Source organism: Sapajus apella, unplaced genomic scaffold, assembly GCF_009761245.1.
Source record: "Sapajus apella isolate SASKATOON/1434 unplaced genomic scaffold, GSC_monkey_1.0 scaffold6, whole genome shotgun sequence".
NCBI classification, from domain to species: domain Eukaryota; kingdom Metazoa; phylum Chordata; class Mammalia; order Primates; family Cebidae; genus Sapajus; species Sapajus apella.
This window is the reverse complement of record NW_022436946.1, coordinates 75,161,071-75,183,453: the sequence shown is the minus strand read 5'-3', so window position 1 is coordinate 75,183,453 and position 22,383 is coordinate 75,161,071. Positions and strand designations below refer to the sequence as shown.

Below are 22,383 nucleotides of genomic sequence, written 5' to 3'. Positions count from 1 at the left end.
GTGTGTGTGTGTGTGTGTGTGTGTGTGTGTGTGTACATGGAAATTTCAATTGTACACACACACACACACGTAATCAATTTTTTGGCGATAGGAACACTGTGTATAGGAGATGAAAACCCTGTCTCTGTGACACCTCTAGCCCACCGAGTGCTGAAGTCTACTCAAGTGACTCAAAAAAGAGTCCCACCGCCATCTTTTAGGAAGAAGCCAGCCCTCCCCAAAATTCACCAAATAATTTATGGTCAATTTTTTATGCCATAGATGGAATGCTTCATCAGATTACAGCAGAGAATTAAACCTAGATGGAATGGGAGGTGAAAGAAAAATTTCTTAATATGTGTTAATGGGTACCAGGAAGTGTCTAGATTTGAGAGCAAAGCCCTGAAAAACAGAACCAGGTGGAACCCAGCATTAATGATGTGATGAGTGGCAGGGGCAGAACCAGGTGCCTGGAAAGGTAGAAGGGATAACTTTTTTTCCTGTCATTGTCACTTGTTTCAGCAAAGAAATGAAAGCATCCACCTACCCAGAGTTGATCCCCAAGTGGAGGCCAATGTGGGTCCAGGGATTGTTCTTTTAGCTTTGTACTATTATAATAATTACATCAATCATAACAGATTCATGCAATACTGAAACCAGTTTTGAAAGTTCACTTGGGATGTTAACGTTCTGGATTATCCATTTTTGCATTATGTTAATGTGTAAAGATTCACAAATCAGAATATAAATGCATTCATCTATGATGGGAGATAGATACCATAGGCTCTACAACATCAGGCACAACTTCTGGGCAGGTAATTTACCCAAGGGATGGCATTAAAGTCCCTTCTCTTACTTGGTAGCATAGAGTTAGAGTCAAGGGCATTGGATATTACTTGGTGATATTTCCAGAAAAAGTTGTTCTTCCCCACCTAAGAAAAGTTTTTGACCAAAGAGAGGTTCTAGTCATTAGATTCAGAATAGTCTTTGCCTAGACACTGGAGGAGATAAGCTGACCAATTCTAGACCTTTACTACTTTTTCTAGATTCCATACAGAGCTCACCATCCTTCTGTTGTGACAATTTTACTTGAAAAAAGTTACACAAAATAAATCATAGCCATTTTAAGCTAGATTACAGTTGCTTTTGTGATCTTTTCAAAGCTTTCGTTGTCTCAGGAGCTATCCATTTCCTAAGTCTCTCAAAGGGTGTCTGCCTCCAAATCCAAAGGACAGAGACCATCTTTGGCACAAATTGCAGAGCTACCTGAGAATGTGATCACCATCTTAGTTTTATCCTCCAAAACGGAGCTGTTAACAACTAAAAGAGAAATTTGTAAATCACATGGAGGTGCTTGAATAAGCATAAACTCTATGGCAATCCTGAGTGAGGGGTCACCTTGGGCTGACACAATGATACTGCACTGTTTTTAAATGTTAGCACAGCAGAAAACAAAGACAAAATTAAAGTATCAGTGTTGAGCTTCTGCTCACCAGTCCAAAAATGAGCTTCCTACTCAGTTGTCACATTTCAAAAAAACTACCAAGCAAATTTTCTACATTTAGGATGTTCACATATATCTACAGCATTTACCTCTCTGCTGTATATTTGTGACTGAGGTTGTCAATGATAACTCACACATAGTTTTAAATATGTCCAAAACCACTGAAATGGGTTGATGACTTAGAGAATCACACACAGAAATTTCTTGCTTCTCTGTGGTCATTGAACATTTAGCAAAACCACCCTGAAATAAGTTCTGTACTATTCTTAGTCTGGATTCCTTACTTAATGTCTTACATTTCATGCACTTAGGCCTCCTGTCTTTCAGCTAGCTGTCACGTCACTCTGGGTAAAGCTATGACAGAATGTGCTCAAGAAATAATTATTGGATAGAGTAATAAAATGCCCCTGACCTCAAGTAGTTTGTGGGAAGAGAGAAAACACCAACAAAAAAGTGGGAAGTGAGGAGAAATATAAAAAGTGAAATGGAAAATTAAAGACATTGCAATGATCTAAATAAGCTGAAGCTCCCATTTTAATAGTATGTAAGCTTTCACCTTGTGCTCCACATACAGAATTTATAATCCTACATAATGAATGCAGAAAGGCTGTTGTAATAACAATAGCAACAGTACCATCTTAGAAAGTAACAAAGTTGTCCTTACCCAAGCAAAATATGCATGAAGTGAAATGCATTTATAATGCGAGTTCTTCCTTAGAGAAGAGCAGATCTGAGTCTAGAGTATTGTTAATTAATGCTTGACCCCATTTCAGAGGAACTAATTAACACCACCCAACTGTAGAGTCATTTACTGCCTTTGGGACCACTGAGTTATTGATGGTGATTTAGATTAGCAAAGTAGACAAGCTTCAGCTCAAGCAGGAGCCAACATTTTCATCTTTTAGCTCAGAGCTTGGAATCTCCTAAGTCCTTCCTCATGGTTTTCTATGTGTTACAAACTGAGAGTAACCCAAGTGTAGCTGAGTTCCACACAGCAACCAGCATCCCCTTCTGGGTGCCTGGCAATCTCACCGAAGGACGGAGCCATGACTAGAGACTGGGCCGTACAGAGAGACTTTTCTTTCTGCAAAATTGATTATGATGTTGAACACATTTGTAGAACCCTTAGTTAACTATATTACTGCCTTTGGAATGTTCTTTTTAAAAAGAGATTTTTGTCTTTCTACACTGAGGTAAGGGTATGTTTAAACAAAATTTGTCTACGATGTCTTGGGCTAAGGAAAAATATCACATTGTTTGTGACAGATCCAAAAACTTTCTTTAAAAATACAATGGCCAGGTGCAGTGGCTCACGCCTGTAATCCCAGCACTTTGGGAGTCGGAGGCGGGTGGATCACCTGAACTCAGGAGTTCAAGACCAACTGGGCCAACATATTGTGAAACCCCACCTCTACTTTAAAAATGCAAAAATTAGCCAGACGTGGTGGCACACACATGTAGTCCCAGCTACCTGGGAAGCTGAGCAGGAGAATCGCTTGAACCTGGGAGGCAGAGGTTGCAGTGAGCTGAGATCGAGCCACTGCACTCCAGCCTGGGCAACAGAGCAAGACTCCATCTCAAAACAAAACAAAACAAAAAACAAATACAAGACATCAATCTGAAGAAGAGCCTTTTAAATATAGCTCAACTGAGCAATAGCGGAAATACTGTTTCATCACTTCTTTTTGGTACAGAGTCAGGCACAAATTACTGTTAGTCTCAACTGAGCCTGCTCTGTTTTTCCTCTACTCCAATCATGAATACTTAACTTTAGCATTATTTAATCACTCATTCGTTTTCCTCTGAATTCCCACTTAAACAGTTCTAATCTCACATATGTGGTGGTAAATGTGTTTATTTCGTTCTATTAAAAATCAGTTGGAAAAAATCATTTTTTAAACTGGACAGGTTTTTTTCTGTGTTAATTTCAATTGTCCTTTTCAGAGAACTGAATTTGCCTGAGAACCCCTCTGGCCAGAATAAGCCAGTTTTCCCACCTTGAGGGTTCCATGTTGTTCTCCCTTCCTCCTTGACCCTATGATCAAATAGTAGTCAGTTGGTCATCACATTGGTACAAGAAGGCTTTTCCTTCCTTCTACCTAAGTTTTATTGCTACAAAAACAGATTGTACTGTCTGAGGTTTTGAGATTGTCTGTACATCTTGCTGCCTCTACTTACTCTGTCTTCTAAATCAACAATGGTTGGCTATACGCCTGCTTGATACTTAAGCTTCCTTAATGGCAATATTGAAAGTGTTACTAGAACCCTTTCAGATTTCTTAGTAGACTAAAGTTGCTTTACTAGGTACCTGTGAGACTGTTGTAAAGATGCATATCTTAAAAGTTAAGGCACAAATGATATTTTTGTCTTACGTTACACTCTTATGTTGTGAGCCACTGAGTGCTTTTTCTGAACCACTCCTGCGTGATTGGTTTTACTGGGTTCTGAGGCAGTGTGTGGCTCTTGTAGAGAACTCTAGAACCCTGGTGGAAGATGGTGTGCTCTTATATTTCTTCTGCATTTATTTTCCATTATTTAATTTTTCTTTCTTCTGTGTGCAATGAATGATCTGCATGTGTTGTTAAACTAAACCCAGTGAGACTAAACTATGTTTTTTTCCAACATAGCCAACTTGTGTCCTTATTGGCAAAATGTTCCATTGTTTCAAAAACAATCTTTCCAAAATGGTCTCTCCTTCTGTTCACATTTATTGATAGAGAAAATGGAGTTAGGCTTTTAACAACACATCATAGGACTTAAAATAAGAAATGTACTTTTCTTTCTTTTTCTACAAACTAGCAACCTAGAATCTTTTCTTCTGTTTTGTTGAACATATTATGACAATTGGTTACCTGTATCAACTCTAACTGCAGAGGTTTCCCACAAACCAAGAACTTATGTTTTTAAATTTCAACAGTTACGAATTTATTGATTTCTGTAAATATTTATTCCTTAAAGTTCTAAAGTGTATTATGACTCATATATTCTGTTTTATTGATATTTATTACAGGGGTGGCTGTATTCTAAAGTATTTATTCTTATTTTCATATGAAACATGCTAACACAGAGACTGTCGTCATTCGTAATGTCTAGTTCAAATCTAATTTTTCCACCTAGTCATTAAGATCACTGGATAGCTTTCAAGCAGCACAGTTAAACAACATAGTACTTTCTGCTTAAATAGTCTGTGTGCTTCTATATTAAAAACAATAAAGCCAAATGGCTTTGTTTTTATAAAAGAAAGAATCCCTAAGCACTTTCCTATTCGTGAAATGCTTAGTAATGTGCTGCCCTGTTTCCCTCACTCCTAGTAAGTTCTGTAGTAATAAGCAGAAGCTCTTCAGAACGTACACCTCACGGAAGCAGAGGTACCCAGCATCCGGGCTATTGACATGAGACTTGAGAATGCCAACTAACCTCAGGTGCATGACCAGGTTATACCCACCCCAACTGAGCCCTGTTCAGAGACTCACTCTTTCTAGGGACTCGAATGAGGTTTTTAACCCGCTTGTAATTTTCCTTGTTGCCTGTTGCCTGCTTTGACACTCTCCACCGCTGGGACCAATAGTCGGCGTCCCGCGCAGAACTGGCAGTCAGCCCTTTGGCGCCTCCTTGTGGCTGGACATCTGCTAAGCTGCTGCACGCACTGGATTGTCATGGCTCAGTTGCCATATTTATTGTGCCTGAGGCGAGAATTTGTAGAACGCTTATCCGGTGAAGGGCTAAAACCCTAATTAAGTATAACAATAACTACAGCATTCTAAGTCCCAGAGGATTACCGTGGGGTTATGATGATGCCACACAGTTCCCTGGCAGGGAACAGCCGGTAATAGACTGCATGCTAAGCCATTTGAATACCTGTACATCTAGTTCCTAGAGACGGGAGAATTCTCTCTTGCAGGGTGACTGTGCGGGCTCTGCTGAGCATGGTCCTCAGCTGGGAATGTGGGACTGTATACTAAGAAAGATGCTCCAATCAATGACCACAGCAATTTTGTGTTACTTTCTGTAAAGCAAGACCTCCTTGTTGGTCTCCTGGGGATAATCCTTGACATTCTTCCTAGAAATACTGTTACATAAATCTTCAAAAATCATGTGCATAGATGTCACCCAAAAATGCAGGAAAATAATGAAAACTTCAAGGTACCAGGGAAGAGTCTGTATTTTTTAATCAGTTCAATGTGTGTTTTCAGTAACAGTCACCTAATCAGTTTAATAGTCATCCAATCAAGATGCTCTGTTGATTTTCAAAGGGACACAAAGTAGAAAAATAATAAAAGTGAGCTTTTTGTAAGAGGACACAACTACAGATCTTTGCTTTAGAAAAGAAAATTTTGCCTGGTTAAAAAGCTCTTGATTCGAATCTTATTCTTAACTTTCACATAATTATGTCAAAAGAGAAAATGAAAACATTACTTTTGTCTGATTTGGTATGTAATATGCTGAGTTTATTTTAAAATAATTCTCGGGAATCTTTAAAATATTAGACATTAGCAAATATCCCTGTAGCTTAGAAGGACGAAAGGGAAATGTTACCTAGAATTTATTTTTGTCAACTTTAAGTGCTATAAATGGTACTGAGATTTAGAGAATATTATTCCCACTTTCCAATTTATTCATAAGGTAATGTCAAAATGTTTCATAGAAGCAATTTTTAAAAATACTTTATAGAAATGATTTTTAAAAGAATATTATTATAAATAAACCATGGTGGATTTAATGCTGATACTTTCATTTTGGATGTTTTTACTTTTTTAGTAATTGAATTTTTTTTAATTTTTCTTATTGTTTTTAGGATGTCTTATCCATTTCCTTTTTGTTTAATTGGCATAGAAAAGAGATATATCTTGAAAGTTTGAGAAAATAATTTGATATTAACTAAACCCAACCTTTCATAGTAATTAGCATCTGTTAGTTCCAGAAAAGGTAATAGATAAAATCAAATATAGTGAGGACAATTGTAATGATATCTTTGTCAACTTGAGCTATTCATTAATCTAAATAAAGGTGCAGAAGTGAACATATGCTTCCTGAACTAGATCATTGTAAATTTAAATTATGGAACAGATGTGTTGAAACTAAAAAGAGATTTGAAACTTTTACCATTTTTAAAAAAGAAAAAGAGCTTGAGAGAAGTAGACATTTTTGGGCACTATCCCTTTGACGGATTTGTTTAAATAATTGAAGGCTTTGGGATGACATGGAAAACCTAGACTGAGAATTAAAAGATGCAGGTTTATGATGTTATTGTTGCTCTTGTTTAATGTAATCTATCATTTAATCACACCTGTGTCAAGTACAGATTAAACCCTTTCACTGTTGGGATTGTCGTAAAGAACTCTTGAACCCGCCTGACCTCATCACCAAACTGCCCCGTCTGTTCTTTGCATGTGCCTTCAGTGAATCATGCGGGACTTAGCCGTGTCTGCATTTCCGAGGGGAGCTGTCAGTGCATGGTCAACTTGTTTATTGTTTCCAGAACTCCTTGACCACCATAGTTCATTATTTGATTTGTTTTCATGTAAACACACATGAAACATGGTGCCCTTTTAGAATATCGTTTGTTAAGCAACTAGGCATGGAAAAATAAATGTTACTGTTTCTTGTTAGCTACAAAACACATATCCACTAAACACATTTGCTGTTGGCATGCTGCAGCTGGGGACAGTGGACATTGCGGTAAGTGGAAAAAAACAAGGCCTCCACTTCGTCTCAATAAGCCTTATCCATGAGAATGCTGCTTTCATACCCCACAAAGGCTGCGGCACGACTCAGAGTAGCTGCTCTGAGTGACTTCCCTCAGACTTGCTGCCCCATGATTTCTTCAGGCCCTGCAGAGTCCAGGGCCTCTCACATTGATGACGGTAGCACCTTCTAACGAATGGCACAATTACTTTATAAAGGAAACAAGAAAACAAAATGGGTGCACAAAACTTCTTATAGTTCATTTGATTCCCACAAAAATCCCTCAGCTGTGTTGCTGTGTTTATCTCCATGTTAGAGATGAGGACCCTAACACCCATGTCTCTAATCCCAACCTGCTTTTCCTAGCATGTCACACCACCGCTCTTGATTAGGAAAGCGTGAAGATGTACTTTGGATTTTATGATTCTTGTTAATGCTGCTTTTATCAGCCCACAACAGTTCGATCTTAGCCAGCATCAGAGCTGAATGCCTGAACAAATATAATTTACCAGTAGCTGCCACAGCAAATCAATAACCTGTTTACTAGCAGGAAATTGTGTTAGTGAACATAACGTCTCATTCCGTTCATCAGTCATCACATTCATTATATGTTGGGGCTGTTCTATCTTGTGTGGTTTTCATCTCACAAGTACGAATGTAAGCATAAAAGAAATCTAATGTTGTGTTGTATGTTTAATACTATTTATGTGGTGCTACCAACTGCTATGACACTGCATGAATTTATGGATATCATAATCTTGCCTGGAATATAAAATGCATGCCAAATGTAGGTATAAGTGTAACTGTCATCCCTGTTTTCCTGTAGAAATGTTTAGAAATTACAAAGAGATATGTTCCCAAATAAAAAATAACTTTTTAAATCTTAAAAGTTGAGGTTAAAGCTGAAATTATTCAACTGTTTTTCAAGTTAATTCCAAAACAGTTCTTGGTTATCTACAGTGTAATTGTGGACAAACTGCTGTATGACCTCAGGCCTTTCTAAGATGAATCCAAGAAAGATGTGTGTACCTGTAGAATGAGATTGATCTCAAAGGAATGCAAATACAGAGATTAGATAAAGCTTAAATTTTAAATAAGGGAAAAATACATTGCTGTGCTCCTATATGCTGAAAACATCTTCTCTCTTGAAATATATGACCACATGAGCTTCATCAAATAATTTACCCAAGCAAACTGGAAGAAATTGCTTGAAATGGAATAATCATGCCTCTGTTCTCCACAGTCAGAAGCTAAGTTTTAAGGAGCGAGTGCGCATGGCTAGCCCCAGGGGACAGAGTATTAAGAGCCGACAAGCCTCAGTAGGTGACAGGAGGTCCCCAAGCACCGACATCACAGCTGAGGGCAGCCCCACCAAAGTGCAGAAGAGCTGGAGCTTCAACGACCGAACCCGCTTCCGGCCCTCACTGCGCCTCAAAAGTTCTCAGCCAAAACCAGTGATAGATGGTAAGCCCTGTTTTTCCATAACCATTTTTAATTTGATAGGCTATAGTGAGTGAGATTATGAAGTAATTAATTCTCCACAGTGCCACTTGAAGATAGAAGAAAACAACCCCAGGGAAAGAATTGTTTGTTTTATTGGAAATTTATTCATTGCCTTGGGCAAATGTACAGAACAGAAGTTTACTTTTGGAAACCACTTTGGCAGCTAAATTTACATTTCAAAGAAGCCAACAAAATGTTGTTAATTCTTCACTTGTATCTACACATTTTATTCTCAGACAAGGGCCACGTTAAGATCAATGGGGCTATCATTCTGATGTATATATGACATCTGACCAGCAAAGGTCCAAGACCTGGGGACAACCAGGTGCTCTGTGCATATCTTGAAACACAATAAAAAGGGTGATCATTTCTGGTCAAGGATGAAGGGGCTGTTTCCCTCTCTCACACACTCTGCCTACCGGCAAATCAGAGACCACTGCTTATCTTCCTTAGAGAGGTTCCTGTTGAAAGTTACTTCAGAGTCTTCCAATGATAAGTAAAATTCAAGTTCTTCTCCCAAGAGGAATTAACCTATTTTATATATCATATTGTGTAGCAGACATTCACTTGCCAACACATTTTATTGAGTGCCACATAATTTTCATGTTTATAAAACATTTTATTTTTCATTTAAGATAAGCTTGGCTTTCCTTTTAACTAGGCCCCCTGGGATCTCTTATACTGGGCAAGGAACCAAAATCAAATAGCATCTCCCATTAATGCATAAAAACTGCAAAGGCTATCAGTCCTTCTGTTCTCTTTTCCTAAAATAACGCGTATTTTCTCAGGCCCTGAAAGCCCAAGGAATAAAATTAACAACCAGGGGTCGTAATCACAATGATCTCAGGCTCCCTGCAGTGAAATCCCTGGAACCTCAGTCCACGGGTTCCTCCCAGCTTACTCAGAGGTCCTCAGGGATATCTCTTCCACGCTTAAGTGAGCAACACAAGTCTCCTCTTCACGCTTCACTCCACACCCCGTGAGTGCCATGCTCTTCAGGGCGACCCCTAGTGGCTGCACTGACATGGCTCCTCCTGGCGGAGCTTGCAGCTCCCATATGGGCTCAAGTCGTCTTATCCTGCCTTGCTTCCCCCCAACCTGTCCTGTGCTAAGGGAGGAAAAACCTCCGCCACCAACACGGGACACTCCTCCGTTGAGCCACTTGCAGGATCTGAGTCACTTGTGGCACAACTTTTCAGTGTCCTCTAGTTTCCTCACTCTTCTCTTAGGATTTTGGCTGAAAGCCCTTGAGCAGCTGAGTCAAGAGTTACCAGTGACAGGGCTTTATGTTGCACTCAAAATAGACTTTCTGAATATAAATGGGTACATCCTTTCTGGAGGGCAATTTGGCAAAACATATTAAAAGTCTTTACATATGTCTAAGCCTAGACACATCCTACCCACAAATTCTATTTCTAGGATATAATAGATACAATGAAACAATATCAGACATTAGGGATGATGCTCTAAATTAAAAATTATTGACACAGAAAGATGAAAAGAAAAAATAAATCATTCCATTTATGTGTATTATATAAATTCATGAATATATAGGGAAAAGTCTGGAAAGATTTACAAGAATGTATAAACAGTTATCTTTGAGTGGTGTGATCACAGTTATATTTTGTTTCTTCATTTTTTTAAATCTGTATTTCCTAATATTTCTACAATGAACAGGTAGGTGAATCTCTTGTAATGAGAAAGCAATAGAGGATTTTCCTTTTTTTTTTTTTTTTTTTTTTCCATTTTTTTGTATTTGGGCTCTGGGGTACATGGGCACGTCCTGCATCCTGCAGGATTGTTGCATAGGTACATATATGCCATGGTGGTTTGCTGTTCCCCCCCCCCCCCGCCACCACCACCATCGCCTACATCAGGCATTTCTCCCGGTGTTATCCCCTCTCCTCCAGTGTCCCCCTCCCCTCCCCTCCACACCCTCACCTAGCCCTATGAGTGTTGTTCCCTTCCCTGTGCCCAAGTGTTCTCATTGTTCATCACTCGCCTATGAGTGAAAACATGCGGTGTTTGGTTTTCTGTTCTTGTGTCAGTTTGCTGAGAATGATGGTTTCTAGGTTCATCCATGTCTCTACAAAGGAAACAAACTCATCATTTTTTTATGGCTGCATAGTATTCCATGGTGTATATGTGCCACGTTTTTTTTGTCCATTCTATCATCAATGGGCATTTGGGTTGATTCCAGTCCTTGCTATCATAAACAGCGCCACAATGAACATATGCGTGCATGTGTCTTTATGATGGAACAATTTATAATCCTTTGGGTATATACCCAGTAATGGGATTGCTGGGTCAAATGGAATTTCTGTTTCTAGATCCTTAAGGAATTGCCACACTGTATTCCACAGTGGTTGAACTAATTTACGCTCCCACCAACAGTGTAAAAGTGTTCCTATTTCTCCACATCCTCTCCAGCATCTGTTGTCTCCAGATTTTCTAATGATCACTATTCTAACTGGCATGAGATGGTATCTCAATGGAGTTTTGATTTGCATTTCTCTAATGACCAATGATGATAAGCATTTTTTCATATGTTTGTTGGCTGCATATTTGTCTTCTTTTGAAAAGCATCTGTTCATATCCTTTGCCCACTTTTGAATGGATTTGTTTGTTTCCTGTAAAGCTGTTTTAGTTCTTTGTAGATTCTGGATATTAGCCCTTTGTCTGATGGGTAGATTGCGAAAAATTTTCCCCGTTTTGTTGGTTGCCGGTTTACTCTAATGATTGTTTCTTTTGCTGTGCAGAAGGTCTTAAGTTTAATTAGGTCCCATTTGTCTATTTTGGCTTTCATTGCCATTGCTTTTGGTGTTTTAGTCATGAAGTCCTTGCCTGGGCCTATATCCTGAATGGTTCTACTTAGGTTTTCTTCTAGGGTTTTTATGTTGTTAGTTCTTATGTTTAAATCTTTAATCCATCTGGAGTTAATTTTTGTATAAGATGTAAGGAAGGGGTCCAGTTTCAGCTTCCTGCATATGGCTAGCCAGTTTTCCCAACACTATTTATTAAACAGGGAATCATTTCCCCACTGCTTGTTTCTGTCAGGTTTGTCAAAGATCAGATTGTTGTAGATGTGTGGCATTGCTTCCAAGACCGCTGTTCTATTCCATTGGTCTATATCTCTGTTTTGGTACCAGCACCATGCTGTTTTGATTACTATAGCCTTGTAGTATAGTTTGAGTCAGGTAGTATGATGCCTCTAGTTTTGTTCTTTTTGCTTAGGATTGTCTTGGCTATGCAGGCTCTCTTTTGGTTCCATATGAAGTTTAAGGTGGTTTTTTTCCAGTTCTGTAAAGAAGGTCAATGGTAGCTTGATGGGGATAACATAGAATCTATAAACTACTTTGGGCAGTATGGCCATTTTCACAGTATTGATTCTTCCTAACCATGAGCATGGAATATTTCTACAATGAACAGTTAAATCTCTTGTGATAAGAAAGCAATAGAGGATTTTCTTTTTTTAAAAAATAAACATTTTTAAAAAGCCCTTAGTTTATAAAAACAAAATGGTAGAGAAAAAAATGAAAACAAAACTAGGCATTGAAGAAAAAAAATTAGCCCTTCCTTTCACACACTGCCCTCTCCCTTGCCCTTACTCTAGGGGCCCTTGCACTGACTCGTACTCACCTAACTCCTCTCCTTAAGCTGTTTTCCTCCCAAGTGGTAGAAGGAGCAGCTTGTCTTAATGGTGAAAACCAGTCTTTGTTGAATGCAAAGACTATCTAATGATGTTTAACGGCTTATACTACAAATGGAACTTGTATTAGTTTGCTCAGGCTGCCATAACAAAGTACTAGATGCCTTAAACAACAAAAACTTATTTTCTCACAGTGTAGAGGCCAGAAGCCCAAGTTCAAGGTATCAGCAGGATTGGTTCCTTCTGAAGGCTTTCTTCTTGGCTTGTAGATGGTCTTCTCCCTGAGTCTTTACATAGACTTTTCTCTGTACATGTGCAAATTTCCTCTACTTGTAAGGATAGCAGTCATATCGGATTAGGAACCACCCTAACAACCTCATTTTAATTTAATCACATCTCTAAAGACCCTATCTCCAAACACAGTTGCATTCAGGGATACTAGGGCTTAGGACTGTAACATATTAATTTTGGAGGAATGCGATTCGGCCCATAGACAAAGCTCATGCTCACCCATATCACAGCATCCCTGGCAAGCTGAAATGTGTCCATATCTTCATCCCTGGCCCTGGCTTCACACTGTATTAGAAATTGTATATTACATATTGCAACAGGACTATATTCTTCTAACATGGCTTCAGAAAGCATTTAGCTTTATAATGTAAGGTCCCTGCTGTTGGCTGAGCATATTTAAATATAAAATTCATAGAATCTGGATTTTGATTTGGAAAACAAATTCTACTTGTACTGTTTGGCCAGAGGGAAAGAATTTTTCAAAGACTCTAGAGTCTGCACTGTTTATCACAGTATTTTCAGTATCTGCAAAGATGTCTCAGAGGTCAGACAGAAACAGAGCTCCTATTCTCTACTAAATCACAAACTGGAAAGGTCTCCTGTCATCTGTTTTCTAGGTCATTTCATATGAGTTCAGTTTTGTTTGTTTACAAAGGAATTGCTTCTCCCTTATTGATGTCCATATCAATTAATTCTGAGTTTCCCAAGTGACCAGAGGACCAATTGCTGTTCTGTTGAAGTTGCTTTGTTGGCTGCCCACCTGCAAGAGAGAATAGTTCCTGCCTCCTCATTTAATCCGATAGTCCAGAATCTTTACCTCTGATTGAACTCAATGTTGAGTCTTGGGAAACTGGAAGTTCTTTTTTTACAGGAAAAAGAAAATTATGTAGCTGTCAAATAAATGTAGACTTCATTTATACGTCTTTACTTATAGTACCTCTCTAGGTTTTAAGTATTTTTAAAATTTACTTAATACCATAGAAAATAATATTTAACAAAGCCAGCTTTCAATTATTCCAGATCTGTTTACTCATTTACTTCTGAGGCAGTTTTCTTCTTCACCCTTACCCTCACATATTTTTTTGTCGTTCCATTGCCCGTTAACATGCTCAGGAGAATAGAAAAATAAAAGAAAGAATAATGGAAACTTAGATCAACTTTAAGTTAATAACTAAAAGTTACATTTGGAAAATAATAGGCCTGCAACTGAAAGACAGTATAATAGAGAAACAAAAAATATTTGGGGTTAAACTATAAAATTTAATAATTCCTGACAAATCTGATACCCTTTACTACAGATGGGAGTGTTTTCATAATTTAATGGTTCTTTAAAAAGGTTATTAAACATCCATGGCATTTTTCTCTTGCTATAATTTTTAATAAGATTAACATGTTACACTTAAAAAGGCACAATTATCCCTCAATATGCCACACTTGTGTGTAACAAAAACGTTGAAAGTAGCAGGCAGATGCTGAAGCCACAAATGACAAAGGAAAGAAAGTAAACTCTAAAGGACTGATGTGGTGTTGCCATAGCAAATTTATTTTGACCACTGTGATATGAGTCATATTTTAGCTGATAAATCCTATAATAAAAGATAGAAATACTCTACTCATCGATAGTATGTAACCCTCTTCATATTTTAGAAATTAGGTAATATAGAAATATTTCCGTCAAGTACAACAGTAATAATAATGATAAAACTAACATGTATTGAATTCTTCCCAGTGGTATGCATTGTTCTAAATTCTTTACTCTATTATCTCACTTAATTCTGCCAGTACCCCTATGGAATAGTTACAGTATTATCCCCATTTTACAGGTGAGGAAACTAAGAGTTTAAGCTAAGTAATTTGCCCAAGGTCTAGCAGTTGTAAGTAAAGGAGCCACAATGCACATGCAGTTTAATATCACAGTCCTCCTACAAATGTAGGTTAAGATCTTCTCCCAGATGTTGTATCAATTTCCCTTTAAGAGTCTTTCATTTCTTCTCCTCCCCCCACCCGCCACCCACCATTTGCCTTCACTCTTCCAACTTCAGTTGGTCAGATTCCTCTTCCCATATAAGCCACTTGACCATGCCACTCTCCCATCTTTCCCCCAGCCCCAGCTGCCAACCCTCTCAATTATATCATCTCAAGGCAGCCAGAGCTAGAAGATTAGGCAAATTGGGGAAATGGCCTTTCAGTGACTGTTCTCTGTTTCAATCAGGTATCTGGGAAGAGACTCAGGATAACAGCCATACTTATCTGTGTCTATTTTCCCTGGGAGGGACGCCAATAGTGGGGTCATCTGAGGTCTGTTTCAAGATGCAAAGGATAGTGTCAGAAGATGCACAGGTGCTGCCAAAAGACAAGCAAGTGGAAGGTGGCAGATTGCAAGTAAGAAAAGTAGCAAGCAGCCAAAATCCACAAGAATGATATTAAGGTAGAGCTAGGAGAAAATCTTCAGATTCCTGGTGACTAGTTTGCTACAAAGGAGTCCTACACTTACTGAACCCCACTGCATTTGGGAGTGCCTTGCAGAATTACAATCAAAGGGTACAATAACCCGGACAGTAAAGGAGAAGGACGTAGCTTTAGGGAGTTCTACCCTACAGTGCTTGATAGTGACTAAACCCAACATTCTATAGTAATTAGCGTGTTCCTTCCAAAGTGGTAATAGATTTAAAAATCTATCTCACATACATGTATATGTATGTAAGATATACATGTGAGATATAAACCATGCATGTTTTAACAAGTTTAACATTGTTTCTGCTTAAGGAGAAATTACCATTCCTGCTGAGCAATACTCAGGGCGGCTGCCATGGAAGGTACATCCTCACCAGGTGTTTGTGGGAAAGACTGGCACAGCCTGGGTTCAGGAGATGTTTACGGTTCACCAGGGTGGGGTCTGGGTGAGATGAAGATGCAGAATATCTTCCAATCATGAGGGTCTCTCAAGGCTTTGTTCCAGGTACTGTTGGTAATTCCTCTCTCTTCACTACCCTTCATGTTCCTTTCTCCTCTCAGCCAGTGTACCAATTAGGATGCATTTGGCAGCAGGACACAAAAGCAGCAGATTCAACTACCTTAAACCATAATGCAATGCATAATACCACGTAGAAAGAGGCTCAGAGATAAAATAGCTCTCCACAAGGAGTCTCAGGGCTCTGGCTTCATTTCTCTATGATTCTCTTGAGTCTTCTTTTGACTTTGTCGGTCTGTATGCCTGCCTCCTCCTCAAGCTAGAGGCAAAATGGCTACAGCAGTTGCCACACCTTCTCTAGATGAACACTTTCAGAGGCAGAAAGAGGCCATCTAATGTTTGTATCTCTTCTTACAAGTGAGGAAAACTCTCCATTCACATCTTATTTTGCAGAATCCTCATGCCTAAAACAATTACTAGCATGGAGGATGGGACCGCCGTCACTGGCAGTCACCCGTCAGGACCCAGCAGCTGGATCTGTGCCAAAGCACATGATCAAGTGTCGGGGGAAGTAACTGGATAAATTTGAGGGTTTATGTTTGGGGATTGGATCTGGGGGAAGCAACTTCCCATAGTATAATATTGATATAGCCAAGAAACCTCTTCCACTTTGGGGTAAGGGTAAGGAGGCAGCATGTCCTTCAACATGATGCTTTCTCTCAAATATTCTATCTATATGTCATTTCTGTTCCTCTAAATGTCTGGGCTTTTAAAAACAACATAAAAGCCAGATATCTTTTTTTTTTCACTCTTCTCTCATCACATCATTTCCATGAGACGACAAGCATAGACTAAGACTGACTCCTTGAATTTCAAAGGAAAGGCAAAGTGGGTAAAGGAACAACTAGCAAAAATAAATAAATTAGTATTTCGATCGTGTAATCCTTCCTCACATCCAGTCAGCCCATAAATGTTCTATCACCACCACCACTAAGGGAAACCTGGTACAGTTCCCTTCCTCTCCACCTCCTCAGCAGCTTCATGACACCTCGCTCCTCAAGCTGTTTCTCTTGGTGACTCCTTCTTCCTTCTGAAGTTAATAACTAACCCAGTCTCACCTAAAAATAGCACAAAAGTAGAAATACACCATGTGGGGTGCCAGAACTCTCAAGTCTTCTTAAAGATAGTTCATCCTCTTCCTCTCTTCTTTTAACCTCTGCTTGGGTTCTAGGCCCACCAGTCTGCCACAACCCTCGTTTGAGAATATCAAGATCACTGAAAACAGTGACAAAAGGCAGCATTTTCATGCAATGGTTTTGACAACTATCCTGAACCAACAATCTCTTGTATCCAGAATGGCATATTCTCTTCCAAGCAGGATAAATCACAGACGATCAGCGTTTTATATCTGACTAATTTATGCACATGGCCTTTCATCTTACACTAATCCTCTTTATGCTTATTTTCCAATGGCCTCTTCCTCCCTCATGTTTTTCTCAGTCTCCCCAGTTGACATTTTTGGTGTTTCCACAAAATGCCAAGCACCACGCTGCACTTAACATTTTTCCTGACTTTCCATCATGATGGCCCAACTTCAGCCAGGCCTTGATTATAATTTTCCACATGATGCTTCCTGGCACTTTCTGAAATTGCCTGATAATGACTCTGCATTGTGTTGACAGAAATAATTCTTGTTAAAGCCGTATCTTATTAGGGCTTCCACTTAACCTGTTTATGCAGATTCCTGGCCTGGGATTCTGACTGAGTCGGGCACCATTCCTGTCAGCCTCTATTTGTAACAAAACCTGAGGGTTTTCTATAGTGATGAGAACAAAAGAATTTATTGAGAGTAACTAGATCTAAACTCTGGAAATCTATTGTCCATGTTTAACTCTATGTTAAGCATAATTGTTGAAATAATTCTCTGCAAACACCTACAAAGGGGATTCAGGATTCTAAAACTCACTTTCAGTTCTGCCCTAACTCACTGGTAAAAACCATTACCTGAGGAAATTGTCTGAAATCTGATCTGTAGGTGTCTTTTTTCTTTAGTTGTCCAGGTTCTTCAATCAGTCCCTCAGGCATCTTTATTCAAAGGCATACCCTAGTCCTCTGCTGTGTGTCACAGGTACTCTTGTGCCCCTAAGATCTCCTTCTGCTATTGGGTGGAGAGTGACTTCTCAATCTCTGGTTTTAGACCCCAAGTGACTGCATTATTTCTTTGATTTCTGAGAAGAGTTGTGTCTTAGTTTGTCTGGCTGCTGTAAAAAACATACCATAAACTAAGTGGCCCATAAACAACAAATATTTACTTCTCACGGTTTCGGAGGCTGGAAGTCCCCGAGCATGATGCTGGCAGATTCTGTGTCTGGAGAAGGCACACTTCCACATGACGGAAAGGGTAAGGTACCTCTTGGGTCTCCTTTATGAGGGCACTAATCCCATGTATTAGGGCTCTGCCCTCATAGCCTAACTACCTCCCAGAGACCCCACCTCTTAATACCATCACCTTAAGGGTTAGGGTTTTAACACATAAATTCTGGGGGGACACAAATGTTCAGACCATAACGGGCTGCTTCTTCCATTACTTTTTCTTAGTTTTTAATGACAGGGGAAATGCTTTTCTAATTTAATTAGACTGGAGTTCCGCCTGACTTTCTACTCTAATCCAAGTGCTTTGTATTATAGAGCAGGATTTGTCAGATTTCTCTAGGTTCTGTCCCGATGTTTGTTGTTACCCTACAGTGATAAGGAAAAATATCTTATTTCCGTTGGTAGATAAAATAGCTCCCTGCTTGAGCTATGAATGGATCTCATCTCCTCCCTTCCAGCAGAAACTGAGCTGCCAAATGACCTTTGAGTGGCAACTTAACCATACCTTTTGGCTTCCATAGATCCAGGTTTCATTGGGAAACTCAGGGTTATAAACTGGAGCTCTCTATTTTATCTCATTAGCAAAGTGTGTGTGCATGTGCACATTGATACTTTAAAATGCATCAGAATGCTATATTAGTTATATATTGTTACATAGCAAATTACCCCAATTTAGTGGTTTAAAACAACACGTCCTTATAATCTCAGTTTCTATGGACAGGTATCCAGAAGCAGTTTAGCTGAATAGTTATGGCTTAAAGTCTCTTATGAGGCTGCAGTCAAGATCTTGGCTGGAGATGCTGGGAGAGGACCCATTTCCAAGCTCACTTGAGCATTTGCTAGCAGGCCTTATTTCCTTGCCACATCAGTCACGCCCTAGGTTGCCTGAACATCCACATGACATGCAGCTGGCTTTCCCCAGAGAGAACACAGAGAGCACACAGACAGAACCTGCTGTCTTTCATGCCCTAACCTCAGAAGTGTTATGCCATCACTTCTTTCATGTGCTGGTAGTCACACAGACCGACCCTGTAGAATGTAGGTGGGGACTATACAGGGGGGTAATACCTGGAGATGAGGGTCACTGGGGACCATGTTACAGGCTGGCTACCACAAATGCCTTTAAATAGATTATGTCTTTTAAGTTGTGGATTTCAATCAGTCCCTATTGTCTTTCCAGGAACCTAAACCACCAATTCCGCATTCCTTTTCTTTAATGACATGGGTTTATGACTTCTGGTCTAAACATTTCATGCCCAGTGTCCTTTGTATTATATCTTAAAAAAAAAAAAAATCCTGGCCTCAAACTATAGCTACACAATTATATTCCACTCTTAGTGCAGCCTTTCAAAGGTAATATTAGTGAAATATTAAGCACGTGATTACTGAAGCAACAAATAAAATGAGGAGGCTGGGTGCCTGTAATCTCAGCATTTTGGGAGGCCGAGGGGGGTGTGCAGATCACCTGAGGTCAGGAGTTCGAAACCAGCCTGGCCAACATGGTGAGACCTCATCTCTACTAAAAATACAAAAATTAGCTGGGCATGGTGGTGGGCGCCTGTAATCCCAGCTACTCCAGAGTCTGAGGCAGGAGAATTGCTTGAACCCAGAAAGGGGAGGTTGCAGTGAGCCGAGATTGCACCACTGCATTCCAGCCTGGGTGACAAGAGTGAGATTCCATCTGGAAAATAAATAAATAATAATCTGGAAAATAAATAAATAAAATGAGGGAGCAGGACACCAACTAATAAGTTGCAAAACCAAAGTTTCCTAACTTCTAACCCAGCTCTCTTTCTTGTACAATGTATGGCCCCTCTTCAGCTTTTCAAGAGGTTGAAGATGTGTTCTTGGTTGCTTCGAAGGGCAGAAGAAGAACTAAAATGTGTTACCAATGTTGAGTTCAGTATAATGACAGCTTAGCAGTTAGAGACTCCACAGCAATCAAATGGATTCCATGATTGGAAGCATTCAAATCAAACTTGGATGATCAATTTCAGGAATTTCTGGAAGCTTAAGGAGATCAAACCAATCTCTAAGAAATGTTCTTCCAAACGTGAGTTTCTATAATCTGCTCTCCTGGCCCAGTGGAAAGTAACTTTCTTAGCCATTAACTCATGTTCTCACTAGCAATTCCAAACTCAGAAATGGAAGAGGAAAGCAAGGATTGGCTGAGGAATGCCAGGAGTCAGGAGTAAGTTTTCTGTCCTTACCCTAGTTTCACATCTCTTTAATACAGAGAAAAGTGCTACCTGCTGCTTCTTGCCTCTCATTCCCCACACTCTTTCTCTTTCCTCTTCACTGTCAACCATAGTCCTTTCTGTCCTGAGAAGTGCATCATGTGTGTCCCACCCTCCATTGTGAGGTTTGTGTGTGTATTTCATAGTGGCTCATTCTTAGAATTTGGATAAGCCCTCCACTGAATTTCAATTCAAATTAGGAAGTATTTGAGGGCTGCTACTCAGAGCTAATATGTTTCTGGGCATTTAGAAGGCAGGGAGGAGGTGTGACACAACTGTCACCTCAAAGAACTTGCTGTTTGTAAGTTTTACCACCCTAGCCCAACCCAGTTACAATATTGATTGGCACTGAGGGGAACAAAAGCCATCTTCCTCATTCTCCAGACTTCACACTTTTCAGAAATCACCTGTGGGTGACCTTCAAAATTTCACACAAAATAAGCACAAAGTTAACCATTACACAAATCACAGAATTTAGCCCGTATTTAAGAGAAGCACTTTTCAGCTACATGGTGATTTTTACTTCATATATCTCAAATTATTTCCTTCAAAGGCACACTTAGTTGTCTGCTGCACAAAGAGAAACCAATATGACACAATTTTAAAATTATATTTAATCACTTTCATGGTGTGCTCTACTTGGTAAAGAAGCAGGGAAAAAAGGTTAAGTAAAGGCCAGTATCCTTTTTCTGCAATGGATGACTGACATGGGAAAGAGATGTTACCCAGGCTTTGCTTTTTGCTACCTGCAGTATAAAACTCCCTAACATTGTCCCAAATTCCTTTTACAGATATTTTATTTTCAGTGTCTCATTTTGTTCAGCTTTTCTTCCCTTACCATCTTTTTCTTCTTTTTCCATGTATAATACATAACAACAGTTTCAGAACTCCAAAAACATAGAAACCTCAGAATAATATTTCCTGGGAAAAATTAATCTCTGTACCTCTGGGTACCAAGAATCATTTGCACATGAAACCCTGAATTCCCGCCGGTGAAAGATTTGCATCTTTCATTAATCTAGTGCAGTAGCAATTCTTGTACCACATCATTCTATTGGAATTGATAACTAATCATCCCCAAAACTGTTTTGAAACTATTGTTCCCATAATTTTGTGTTTTGATTGAAAAATGTCATGACCCATAATATCTCCTTATATTTGTGTGTTATCTATTGCATAGTTAATCCCTCCCCTTCAGATTTAGTGGCTTAAAACAGCAACCATTTATTTAGCTCACAGTTCTGTTAGGCAGTTCTTCTACTCTTAGATGAACTCACTCATACTCTGTGATCAGCTGCTCTATTGGCTGGTGCTGACTAGACTAACGGGGCCTCAGTTAGGAGTACTCCTCTCTGCTTATGTGGTCTCTCATCCTCCAGCAGGCTAGGCTGGTTCACATGGTGGTGGTGGGTTCCCAAGAGCAGTACCTTGGTATCTGAAAGGTCTCTTGAAGTTCAGGCTCAACCTATCACAGGGTAACGTCCACTATGTCCTGTTGGTCAAAGCAAATGACAAGAACAGCCCAAATGCAAAAAATGGAGACAGAGATTCGACCTCTTCATGTCAAAAGATGCAAGTATTGTGGCCAGTATTGCAATCTACCATCCAGCCATTTAAAACTTATTTTCTTTTAGTATTTTCAACATCCTGTTGGCTCTGTGAAGACAGCGTCAGTGTCTAACTTACTTTTTTATTTCTTCCTATGGTATCCTTCACTCACAGAGCCTAAGAAAGGGAAGGAAAATAACACTGTTAGCACCTAATATATTGAGGCATTGGATAGGCATTTTCTATGAATTAGTTCATTTAATATTCACATAGCCATTTTGCAGATAGGGAAATTGAGAATCAAAATGTAAATAACTTGTCCATGTCATTCAGTCTAAATGCAAAAGTTGGGGTTGCAAATTGCACTTAGGTCTATACTCAAAGCTTTTTATGTTCTACCATGCTTGCTGCTTAGCATGTTTTCTTTCATGTAATTCATGCTGCTAATGAAACAGAATGAACCAGCTATATGTTTAGTGTTAGTGAAATGACTTCTTGTCTTCTTTTTCAGTAAATATGATAAGTATGTTCAATTTATACCCTTTATCACTGTATATATTATAAATATTCTCTCTATATACCTTCACATGTCAACTAAGGTATGCAACAGTAATTTCCAGTAAAAAAAAAAAGGGAGAGTATAAATATATATATATATATATATATATATATGTGTATGTGTGTGTGTGTGTGTGTGTGTGTG

General features: G+C 39.2%; 1 protein-coding gene across 6 annotated transcripts in view; it reads left to right on the top strand.

Moving 5' to 3' along the window:
• The window catches only part of KCNQ5 (potassium voltage-gated channel subfamily Q member 5), a 594,633-nt gene that overhangs the window by 497,630 nt on the left and 74,620 nt on the right, over nucleotides 1-22,383 (top strand). For 3 of the 6 annotated variants that reach the window (XM_032274419.1, XM_032274415.1, XM_032274420.1), the window contains 2 exons: nucleotides 4,795-4,851; nucleotides 8,412-8,632. In XM_032274419.1, coding sequence (XP_032130310.1) covers nucleotides 4,795-4,851; nucleotides 8,412-8,632 — 278 coding nt within the window. Of the gene's footprint in view, nucleotides 1-4,794; nucleotides 4,852-7,141; nucleotides 7,163-8,411; nucleotides 8,633-22,383 lie in introns of all 6 variants that reach the window. The other 3 variants (XM_032274418.1, XM_032274417.1, XM_032274416.1) reach the window with 2 other exon arrangements.